The sequence below is a fragment of the Stenella coeruleoalba genome (genome assembly GCF_951394435.1).
Source record: "Stenella coeruleoalba genome assembly, chromosome: 7".
NCBI classification, from domain to species: domain Eukaryota; kingdom Metazoa; phylum Chordata; class Mammalia; order Artiodactyla; family Delphinidae; genus Stenella; species Stenella coeruleoalba.
Window position 1 is genome coordinate 72058658 of NC_137153.1, and position 12734 is coordinate 72071391.

The 12734-nt window shown below is 35.9% G+C and overlaps 1 protein-coding gene across 1 annotated transcript in view; it reads left to right on the plus strand.

Moving 5' to 3' along the window:
• Positions 1-3084: 3084 nt before the first annotated feature.
• Positions 3085-12734, plus strand: part of LOC307189617 (zinc-regulated GTPase metalloprotein activator 1A) — a 48808-nt gene continuing 39158 nt past the window's right edge. The window contains exons 1-4 of the mRNA XM_079927819.1: positions 3085-3353; positions 7075-7161; positions 9016-9112; positions 10244-10335. Coding sequence (XP_079783945.1) covers positions 3197-3353; positions 7075-7161; positions 9016-9112; positions 10244-10335 — 433 coding nt within the window. The 5' untranslated portion in view covers positions 3085-3196. The remainder of the gene's footprint in view (positions 3354-7074; positions 7162-9015; positions 9113-10243; positions 10336-12734) is intronic.

Here is a 12734-nt window from a genome sequence, read left to right on the forward strand (position 1 = left end):
TTGAGCTGCAGGGCTGAATTTACTGAATGTACAACTTTGAGCAAGATATCTAACTTTTCTAAGCCTCAGTTTCCTTGCTTATAAATGGGTATACAAATAACATTTATCTTGCAGAGTTAAATAAGATAATGCATTTAATATGTTTAACATAATGCCTATCACTTAGTAAGGGATCCACACATTATTATTATTGTTATCATTTTACCCTAAAGCAACTGTGATTAAATAAAACGCAAAAATGAGGACATTTTAAAGTTACATTGGAATAGATTGTAATAGATTGCAGAATAGAATAGAAGACATTGTGATAGATTCTATAATATTATACTTAGGACATTTAAAAACTTACTTTAAAAGGCATTTTGGATTAAATAAAAACAACAACAACAACAACGTCTCACTCAGAATAGAATGGATAAAATTGGTGTCCTGTGTTAAGATAGAAGTAAAAACAGTCATACTCAGACATGCTGAAAAGCGGAGATTGAAAGCCATATAACTAAATAAATCAAATCCCTCACCTCTTCAGACACATGCTTCCTAAATTCTGTCCAGTAACTAGAGTCAGAAAAGAAAATGGTAGAACTCCATAGAATTCATGGATAGACATCTTGCTGAAGAATACTATGGAAAAAGACTAAAGGAAAAATTTTAAGCTCTAATCTTTATACTCATACCTAGGTATGTCTCAATTGGGAAATTACCACAAATGATAACTCTACTCAGAAGGCCAGAACTTGAAACTGCTGGAGGCAAGACCTGAAGGCAGTGCTTCTATGCAAATGCACACTGTCACCACCACATTTTGATGCACAGAGGACACTCTTTTATTTTATTTTTTTCAAATTTTTATTTATTTATTTATCTTAGTTCCCTGATTAGGGATTGAACCTGGGACCCCTGCAGTGGAAGCTTGGAGTCTTAACCACTGGACCACCAGGGAACTCCTGGGAGGCTTTTTTAAATAGCAGCTCTTTTGGGATAAAATTCACATACCGTACAATACACCTATTTAAAGTGTACAATTGAGTGGTTTTTAGTGTGTTCAGAGAGTTGTGCTACCATGACCAACAGTCAGTTTTAGAACATTTTCGTCAGCCCCCAAATGTACCCATTTACAGTCACTGTCTTCAGTCCCCTAGTCCCTGATAATAAATAATCTACTTTGTTTCTATAGATCGGCCTATTCTGGACATTTCATGTAAATGGAATCATACAATATGTGGTGTTCTGTGAATGCCTTCTTTCACTCAGCATAATGCTTTTGAGGTTCATTCATCTTGTAGCAGGTATCAGTACTCTATTTCTGTTTATTGTGAGATACTTTTCCATTATACCATATTTTGTTCATCCATTCATCAGCTGATGGACATTTGGGGTGCCTTTAACTTTTGACCACTGTATAAAACTCTTCTTGCTCCTGACTGAGGCTACACACTGTTACAGCAGTACTTGTCCATCCTCTTGACTGAGCCGCTAAAGGGCACACGTTGTTCCTGGTGAGAGATAAGAGATGTTAGTATAATGTTCAGCCAGAGTCATGTAAGGGAATCTGCAAGAACTTGCCTGAGAAATATGTAAGAGAAGGAAGTCACAGCTGTAACAGCTTCTGTTCAGGCAGTAATGCTGAAGCGTCACTCAATGCTGTTCATAAGAGCAAACCCTGAAAATGATTGACAGGAAATGGATAAATAAGTTGCTGCAGAGTCATATAACGATATAATACAACAGTGGAGTTGGAAAATTAGCTAACCCTAGGAGATTATATATTGTACGATACTCCTTTTATGAAATTCAAAGACAAGCAAAATTAAACATCATATTGTCTAAGTACATATATAAGTGATAGAACTAAAAAGAAAAGAGGAAGTAAGTCACCTATGATCAACCACTATGAGAGTGCTTACTATCTCAGAGGAGAGGCAGAGGGTTGGAATAGGAGACATGAATAGGTGTAACTTATTGGTAATGTTCTTGGGTTAGAGGTGAGGTCAAAGGAGTTCATTGTAAATATACATAAATATATATGTAAATATAAAGGAGAACTACCGTAGACTAAAAAAAGTGCACAAACTAAAAGTTGAGAATTATGTTTTATTCATGAGGAATTAAGCCTGGGAGCAGCCTCTCAGACAGCTCTAAGGGACTGTTCCAAAGATGTAAGGGAGGAGCCAGGATCTAGGAGTTTTTGCAAAACAAACAAAAAAACAAACAAAAAACCCAAAAAACCCAAACCAGGTAGTTAGAACGTCAAAAGATTACTGTTAATTAAAGAAAACCAGACATCTCAAGTTAATGAATTTAGTGCTCTTCTATGTATGGGAAGATGAAAGAGTCTGGGCTTAAGGAAATCATTCCTTTGATATGCACCTTAACTATCTAGGACCCATATCCTGTTCTCCATCCTGAGTCCCCTCAGGGTGCACTGTTGGTTTGGCTGCAGAGGCTAATGGCTTGATGGCTGCAACAGCCTTTGTTTACTGATATGGCAGGTGACATTCTTTGTCCAGACTATCCATGGATTATTGATGAGAGTGTCATGCACTAAAGAATATAATAAATGAACTCAGGGTACCTGAGTCCAAATAAAAAATTGAGAAGACAAAATAAATAAAAATAATGCATGTACGTAGTAAAAATTTGGATATACATGTAAAATCTGCAATTATAAAAAAGAAAAAAGTTTCACTAGTTCAGGCAGAAAAATTACAATTACCTTTGCAGTGTTAACAGCTTCCCATTCTTTCTCCTATTAATTAAAAAAAATTTTTAATGATACTAAGAAATGTCAAGTTGATAAAGCCTATTCCTCATGAGAGCTGTTTAGGACAGGCTACTCACTCCAGGTTCCAATCACCCGGGACTCAACTCTACCATCAACCAGCCATTAGCTTTTAAGGACAAAGGCGCACACAGAGACGACGTAAGGTCTGGGCTCAACAAGTCCGCCTCGCTCGGGTCCGGTTCAGAGAACACGCCCCAGGGACTTGCCCAGTTCCCCTGGGGGCGTGTCTAAGCGGGGAGGCGGTCCTCAGCCGGAGACCAGGTGATAACCGTGGGCGGCATCAGGAGGCGCCACGCGTCGCGGCATGATGACGTCAAGCACGCGCCGCGCGCTTACCATGCGCAGCTGCGGGCCGGCGTCTTGATTCCAGGTGTTTCTCTTAGGTAGAGGTGTGCTGTGCTGTTTGCCAGGATGTTTCATGGTATTGGCTCTGCGGATGGGGAAGAGGAGCAGGCGGAGGAGGATTGTCCTGAATTGGTCCCCATTAAGACGAAGCAAAGAGAGGAGAAGGAGGAAACGTCTGGTCCCGGCGCTAAGATCCCAGTCACAATTATCACCGGGTATTTAGGTAACTAACAGTCCCGGTCAGAAAATGCAGTGAACGCTATTGTCCTGTGAGTTTGAGGCTGACGGTGCCTGTTCTCCTTAGGCATCGGGGCCTTCTGGCCGACAGCAAATGTCTCTGAGGTAGGGGCTGGGTCAGTTGCTCTCCGACTGGGTTGCTTTTCGTTTCAGAGGTTATGCTCAGACCTCTCTAAGTTAGGGTCACATTTATCAAGTGAGATTGAAAATTAGCCTCGCCTCGCATTTTTGAAACCAGTTCTGGCTTTGCAGTGTGAAGCACGGACCCGCCCCTCATTATGCATGTGACCTCTAACAAGTTACCTTGTATTTCTAAAGTTCACCTGCCTCACTTGAAAACGGAAATAGTTCCAGTCACCTGTCTGACTTTGCTTCTCTCTTCTGCTTAGTGGGGCAAGAAATACCTACTGTATAACTCTGTTCCATTTAAAGTGTGACCTTTCTGAAAATGCCCGACACCGGAGGACCATTCCTCAGTATATTTCTCTTCCTCACGAACCAGTCTCTTCCAGCCTTTCGTGTAAAGTACTTCTATCTCAAACATTTTTTTTTGAGGTCTATTTGTAAAGTACTGTAGGAGAAAGAGTAAGAATAAAATTACTGTGCCCTCAAAGGCTATATTTCTCAAAGTGAGGACTTTCAGGAGTTCATGGGATCACTTGAATTCATAGCTTTATAAACATAGTACAGTTTCCTGAAGGACAGTTTATGCCCTTACACTAGAGGTACTTTACTGGAAAAGTTTGAGAAGTATTATTTTAAAACTTTACAGTTAACTAGAAGGGCTAGAATAAATACCATATTAAAAGTGTGAAAAAAGTTAAGAAATGTAGATAAAGTGAAACGATCCGGGGAAAACAGTACCACTTCTAGATGCTGCTGGAGACAAGTACAAACTTGGTGCACCTGAGGGCCTTTTATATAAAAATAGGAATTAAATCACTGGCATTTCTCTTTTGTTGCTTTGTAGACTAAGTTTATTTTCATTTTTACTCAGGATTAATTTTATAAAGGAGTTTATTTATTAATAAAGGAATTTCCCACTGTTATTCAGAGGCTGCTCTACTGTGAAGTTGAGCAAATTTCTTTTCTGAAACAGTATAGTTCAGACTTGCCCTCCTGTCTTTCCCCATTTTGCTCACTGGTAGATCAGAAGAGCATTGGAGATAATGGTCTGAAGCTTAGGAGGGAGGACTAATGCCAGCAACTTTGTTACTGAATCTAGGGGATAGTTTCCTTACTTATTCTTGACCATTTTCTCTTTCTTGAACTCTTGTTGCCTTGGTTTCCATCACATTTTTCATCAGATTTTCCACCTACTTCTCTGGCTTCTCCTTTAAAGTTTATTTTTTTCCCTCTCTGTCCATCCTTTTAACTTCATACCCAGCTGGTTTCTATTTTGATGTCCCACAGACATGTCAAACTCAGCATGTCTAAAACTTCATGTTACCATCCCATCATGAATGATGGTTGCTTCTGTGAGCCCAACCATCTGCAATATTCTAAAAGCTTCCTAACTGGTCTTGAGTCATGCTGCCCTTTAATATATTCTCTGTATTTGAGCCTTAATGATCTTTATGAATGTCAATCGATTTTGTCACACCCTTCAGTGGTTTCTATTTGGGTTAAAGTTCAAATTCCTTAACATGAATTACAAGAGCTTTACAATCTGGTTCTTGACCACCTCTTTAGCCTGCGAAACTGTGGCCCAGCCACACTGAACGACTTTTACTTCTACAATGTGCCAAGTGTCTTGGCTCCAGGAATACTTTCTTCTGTTAGTCCTCTGGCTAGATGTCCCTCTTAGGTGCTCCCTGACATCTTGTATATCTATTGAATGTGTCATCCCATGACATAATTGCTTCTTTATTGCTCTGAATTCCCCTCCTTCTCCCACTTCCTTTAATGTTTCTAAGCTTCCTGAAGGTAGAGAGAGTTTGTCTGTGTCTTGTGCACTTTTCACCAAGGCTCAGTGTAAAATCTGGAGACTTTTGAGTGACGGAACTGTGTTTTAACGTCTTTTGCTTCATAATATGGTTAATTATGAAGCCCTAGTAATTCTGTTAGGTCTCCTACATCCACCCCTTCCTTTCCATTTTCACTGCCACTGCTTAGTGCAGCACTCATGCTCAGGGCACCTGTCTCACACTTGGACTGGTTTTAAGAATTTTCTCATTGCCCTGTGTGCTTAAGGTCTGTCCCTTCCATTCTAAATGTCAAACTTTAGTGATACTGAGCTTCCTAAAGCCCGCTAAATACAAGCCTTCTATCCCTTTGATAGCTTTATACGAATGTGACCCAAAAAAGTTGAAGATATTAATACCCTATTACTCAGTAAATCCCTCCTGGTTATACCCTAGAAATCTTGTAAATGTACTTCGGAAGATGTGTACAAGCTTACCTGTAAAAGTTCTTAGCAGCATTATTTGTAATAGCAAAACACTAGAAACAACCCAAATGCGCACCAGCAGAAAAATAGGTAAATAAATGACATATTTATACAGTTGAACTGCACTAGTATGTGTATGCAGTTAGGGTTTTTTTTGTTTGTTTGTTTGTTTTCCCCTCCATGGACTTTGGTATGTATGGTTCACAAGACAAGTTTTTTTTCTGCTTGAGCTGAATGTATTAGGTGTAATGTGCCACCTACTGGATAGAGTTAGCATAGCTTTATGAACTTTTCTTTCCTAATACTGATTATTGTGTCTTTTGTTAACATTTCCTAGGTCCATTCTCCATTGTGTGTGTGTGTGTGTGTGTAATCAATTTTATAGATTGCTTTAAGCATACTAAAAGTAGCCATATAGATATTCTGAATTTGTGTCTGGTTAATGGTGAATGTTAAAATAAAAGAAAGGTCTTTATGTGTAAATTCTGGGGAAGTAAACCATATATTCTTGACTAAGAAACATTGTCATCGTGTGAAGGGATTTAAATACTTTATGTTTTGTAAACTACACAAGTACTTTATTCCTTAGGAGCCCTTACTTCAATAATTCCTTATTTAATAGAAAATTTAGATGCCCTTACATTAATTGTGTAAGTTATATAGAAGGTATATTTTTTTGTCATATGAGGTCAAAGAAATCTATGTGACGCACCTTGTTGGAGTATTTGTAAATATTTATAAAATTTTATGTTAGCATAAAGCATTTTTAATAGTTTTCAAAGGATACTTTAATCTTTTCCTCTAGAATCTTCTTTTACCATTGTTAAATAATATTTGAATAGCATGCAAATTTTAAAGAGTGTTAGGACTCTTTATATCTTTTTTTTTAAGACTTTAATTTATTAATTTATTTTGGCTGCATCGGGTCTTAGTTGTGGCATGTGGGATCTTTGTTGAGGCACGCGGGATCTTTCTTTGCGGTGCATGGGCTCTTCATTGCAGCGCTCAGGCTTCTCTCTAGTTGTGGTGTGCAGGTTTTCTCTCTCTGGTTGTGGCGCGCGGACTCCAGGGCGCGTGGGCTCTGTAGTTTGCAGCACGCAGGCTCTCTAGTTGAGGCCCGCAAGCTCAGTAGTTGTGGCACTCGGGCTTAGTTGCCCCGCGGCATATGGGTCAGTTCCCTGACCAGGGATCAAACCTGCATCCCCTGCACTGTAAGGCGGATTCTTTACCACTGGACCACCAGGGAAGTCCCTTTATATCTTTTTTTGTGTCTCTAAAATTAGTCTTTGAATTTTGTTATTTGAAACATATTTTATAGGTGCTGGGAAGACAACACTTCTGAACTATATTTTGACAGAGCAACATAGTAAAAGAATAGCAGTGATTTTAAATGAATTCGGGGAAGGTAAGTAAAGTTCAGTAAATGCCATGCTGCAAGAATTTATTGGACAGTTAATTCAACTGGTGAATTGATATTCCATATTTTAAAATGAAAAGGCAAGACATGATAATGTGAACACATTGCTGTAGATAGTTTTGGAAAAATTAGATTCATTTATGTTAAGCTTTATTTTGTATGGACTCGAGATACTGAAATAAGATAATTTCTTTAAAATTTTATTTTGTTTAACTTTAGAATTCATACCAACAGAATTAAATTAGATTTTTGCATAAAATAAATATCTCCAGAAGTAAAAATCTAAGGATATGAAAGAATATCTTTCAGGAAGATTTTTGTACCAACTAGGAAGGTCCTTTTGTACTGACTGTATTGTATAATTGCAACTTTTGAAATATATTTGAAAATGCTTCAGGCTTATAAGTTTATCTTGTTGAACGTTTATTATTCTGCAAAACAGTTAAAACAGAAGATTTAAAAAATAAGTTAAACATGTGGTCTCCATCCTCAAGCAACTTCCTTTATCTGTGAAAATGTGTATATTTAACATTCCAGTTTTTTTGTATTTAATATTGAACTGTGTTTAAAAAAAATGTATACAGCAGTGTTAGACACAATTCTCTGATTTCTTTTATAAGCTTTTCTTCTCAAGTGTGAATTTTAATAAATCTCATGTTTAGCCAAAAAATATAACTTCAGTTAGGGTATTTCTTAAATTATACTTTTTTTTCAGTTACAAATTGGTAAACGAGCTAGGATTATTAACAGGATGGGAGGCCTGTTAGTTGAACTTTATTTCTAGTTTTAGCAAACTGAAGATAGTTTCAGTAAACTAAAGAGTCTTGTTAGACAAAAATAAAAATCCTAAGATTTTTTAATCATAGTTTTTTTAATTCTAACTTCTTATTAACTGATCTTCTGTTGGACACTGATTACATTTATTATTATTTCTTACTATCTTTCTTCACTCTTTCTGGACCTTTTTCACAACTTTGTCCTTTACAGCATTTGTAATACTTTCCTTTTCATTTTATTAATGTTCTCTACACCCTGAAATATGTAGCAGCCCCTTTCAAAACTCTTTATCATTGCCTAACTGAAGTATAAACAAAAAATATATGTAAGTGAAAAATGATTCAGGTTTTTGTTGTTGTTGTTGGTCATTTGCTTTACTGGATATTTAGAACTCTTTCCTGGCTTGGGTATGTTTCTTTACTGGAGGAAAAGTAAGACTTTTAAATAATTCTTATTTGACAACAAGCATCTCAGGCTCTCAAATATATTTTATCCTTTCTCAAGTAAGCATTGCTAGGAAACGTATGTGTATTTGATTAAAATTTAATTTTTAAGTGAGCACATTGGTACCCTGGCCAAGCAAAACTTCCTCAAAATGAACTAAGGGTATAACTCATATGGGGAATACTGAACAGTCTGTCTAGTAGACACAGAAACAATTTAGAGGAAGAATGAAAAGAAAACATAGGTAAGAGATTGAAGGGCATATAAAAACCAATATATAAACATACTGGTCTATCTAGAGAGTTGGCCATGGACAAGAAAGAACGCCTTTAAAATAGCTACTTTATTAGGAAATGGGAGCAGGCTAGTAAGAGGCCTAAAGACGAAGTAGATTTTACATTTGCCTCTTTAGGGGTTTAAATTCTCTAAAAGAAAGAAAAGCTAAAATAATCTAGAGTAGTATAGTTTAAAATATTGAGGCAGCCTGAATAGAATGAAAGAATAAAAGTTACGAAGTGTATTGTCTGCTTTGAAATCTGCTCCATTATTGAGTATACTCATCTTTGTTTTTGGTTGACTAGTGGACATAATCTAAAGAGTGCTTCTTGTTAATCATTCTAGGAAGTGCGTTGGAGAAATCCTTAGCTGTCAGCCAAGGTGGAGAACTCTATGAAGAATGGCTGGAACTTAGAAACGGTTGCCTCTGCTGTTCCGTAAAGTGAGGAATGTTTTTACTGTGTGCTTGTTGGCTTCTGGAAATGTTTATTGGTTATATTTCTAGCTTTGATTTCCTTATGTAAATTAACTGAATCTACATAATCTTCTTCACTGTATTTTCAAGTAAACGACTTATTAGTATGCATTTTCTTAAAGCATTTCTTGATGCCTTGTTTTTCTATCTGCTCTAATGCTGTGGTCCTTTTATTGAGTTTTTGTTGTTGTTTTTGATGTCAGGTTTTAATTAATAATCCCTGTGATGAATGAAAGTCTCATTTAATGTGTAAAAAATGATTATTCTGAATTTAATAAGTCATTGGTCTTATTTCCAAGAATTCAACCTCTAAAAACAAAAATAAATGACCATGAAAAAAGAGAAAAACCTCACATCCTGTTCCACCAGTTATAGTTGTTTCCAAGGACAGTGTTTTATTCACCAATATAACAGCTCTTAGAAAAGGAGTGACACATAGTAGTCACTCAAATGTTGAGCAAATTAGGAAAATTAATACCCATATGGTTGATTTTGTATATTCTAGTGAATTAAATTTCTTCTACATCATTTACTATCTTAGGTGTTTGAGTCAAGTGTATTAACAAGGCTAAAACTTAACAGATTTTCTTAGACAATTAAAATTAAATATTTTCTTGCACTTTTGATATTATTAAGAAAAAAAGGAAATTAAAGCCTGCTACTCTAATTCAGAACAGAATTGAAAGGTATTTAATTATAGTGTCCCTTTAGCTGTTATATTAAGCTACTGTAATTCCTAAATTTTGTCATTTTCTGTATGGATTTTTTTCTTTCGTAAAGCTATAAAAATAACAGGTTCTGACTTACTTTAGTCAGGTATATTAAAATTCCCTCTGCTTTTAATTTTAATAAAATTAAAGTATTAACTCATCAAGTATCTGACTTCTTGTTACCTGTCAGCATATATGCATCCATTTCCCTCCCCTCCCCCAAACTGGTAAATACTGGATGGACATGTTAGAAGCTTGGGACTGAGGTAAATTTCCACATGCCTTAGAGATCTTTATCCCTGGTTGCTAAATATATTTTTAAATGTTTGTGATGATTACTTTAAAATATTCAGGCAATCAATGTATATCATGTTTTGGCATTCTCCAGGGACAGTGGCCTTAAAGCTATTGAGAATTTGATGCAGAAGAAAGGGAAATTTGATTACATACTGTTAGAGACCACTGGATTAGCAGATCCTGGTAAGAAATGTCATTATTAATAACCAGAATATAGTTCTTAAACATTTAAAAATAAATGGACTAGAGGAATATCTAAAATGAGTATTAAAGCTTTACTCTAGATTGAAAATTTGTTAATTTTGCTTTAAAGGAGAATAAATACTGAGTTGTCATGTTTCTTTGGCAGATGAATGATGATCAAAGTGTTTGGTAATTTTAACATGCTAATAAAATTTGAAGTTCTATCGATTAATTTAGGGTTATTGGCATGAACAAAAGTTGTTAAAAATATTAGGAAAATCTAATAAAATGTAGGGAAAAAGGAGACATTCTATCTCTAGTATATATTTGGTTGGTTCTGCTCTACAGAGATCTTAATTCTGATTGCTTTTTTTTTTTTTTTCTGTACGTGGGCCTCTCACTGTTGTGGCCTCTCCCCTTGCAGAGCACAGGCTCTGGACACACAGGCTCAGTGGCCATGGCTTACGGGCCCAGCCGCTCCGCGGCATGTGGGATCTTCCCAGACCGGGGCACGAACCCGTGTCCCCTGCATTGGCAGGCGGACTCTCAACCACTGCACCACCAGGGAAGCCCCTGATTGCTTTTTAATCCAGTTTTCATAGAGGGTCATTTAGAGATATCTAAGGACTTTTGGAGTTAAATCCCAGAAATACTTATTCCCTTTAAATTAATTGTTAGCATTTTGTTTTTCTACTATTAAACTTGAAATAATTTTATTTGTAAATATTGTCATAAGGTAGAGAGTTAAATCAAGCTTTTTTTTTCTGGTGTGCAATTAATAATGGTTATGAAATTTTTACCTCTGAATGGAATTACATCCAAACTTCCCTGTTGAAAGCTATACAAAGTCTACCTGTTTCTAACAATGGGTTTCTGTTCCTTAACATCTTTATTCCAAGTATGCAGAACACTTAGTTTTGTAAGGCTGACCCATACCATTATTTGTTTTTTGATCTGGGTCTATGGCATTGTACCATAAAACCGTATTAAAGAACTGTTTGGGAATAATTTATTGAAGGAGTCATAATTGTTTAAAAGAAATATTGGAGTGTACTGAAGGTTCAAATGTAATCAATTGTTACTTTATTTTGAAGTATTATGTAATAACATTGTCCCTATGTTTTCAGATTAGGATTGAGTTAGGCTCTTTTGGTCCTTACAGTAGGCATGAATTTTTCATACATTTTCATACATTTCCAAGAGGTCTGACTGATGATAGGACTTGGACCATTACATTGATGTTAAATATTAATTTAAATCTGGTAAGATGGGAAAGTATATTGTGTGCCTCTCTTTGAAATAGAAAATATCAGTTTCTTTCATTGTAGCCACTGCATAGAGAAAAATTCTTGTAATTTTGAGAGTAGGTGAATTTACTAAAACACAGTGTAGCTTTTCAGAGGAAGTAAAAATTAAATAAAAATCTCAGAGAAAGCTTTTGTACAAAAAGCTTTTGTAGGTATAAACAGTTTGATGTTTCTTCTTTCTTTAGAATAATGATTTTTATTGTTTGGGTAGAAATGAAACATTGATCATTAAAAAAAATTTAAACAGTAACTAAGAAAATACAAAGAAGAAAGTTAAAAAAAATGTTGTCCTATATCTCACTACTGTAAAATACAAGCAGGTAAATTTTATTCCAAGGATTTCTCCGTGCCAGGGCTACTTCCTGTGGTATGTTGAATGACAGCATCAGCCTCAGCTGGTAGCTTGGGAAAAATACAGATTCTTGGGCCTCATCTGAGATGTATGGAATCAGAATCTCTAAGGGTGGGACCCAGCAATCTGTTTTAATAAGCCCCCCAGGTGATTCTTACACATGCATAAGTTTGGGAAACCCCACTCCATGTGTAAATATGCAGAAGTAATTTTATAAAATAGGATCACATTCTTTGTGCTATTCTAAATAATTATTAATGTAGTTCTACTTGAACCTAAAAGAAGAGAACTTGAAAGAAGTGAAAGAATTGCTGAATGTCAGATAAATGCTTCTTCACTGTAAGAGATATGAGTTAAGGAAAAAAAAATTATAAAGAACATAAATTGGACAAGTTATTTTTTAAATTACATGTTTAAATTTTCAGGGTAGTACCTATTGACTCTCTGGCATAAAGGATGAGGGAATTAAAACACTTCCGCCTTCTCCCATTTGGTTTTGGTTCATTGTATTCTTTGCTATGTTGTCAAGGTTTCTAACATTTATATTCTGTCATACTTTGTTTAGTCCTGTGTTTAAACTGTTTTACCAGCACTATGGCTCCTCCATTCCTGAGTTGATCAATCTCTTGATTGACTGAATTTCATGGTCAGGTAATCTTTTCAAGCTTTCAGTGCTGTATTCCTTTAGATCTCGCATACTTCATTGCTTGAGAATGCTTGTCTTTTTTTTTTATATATAT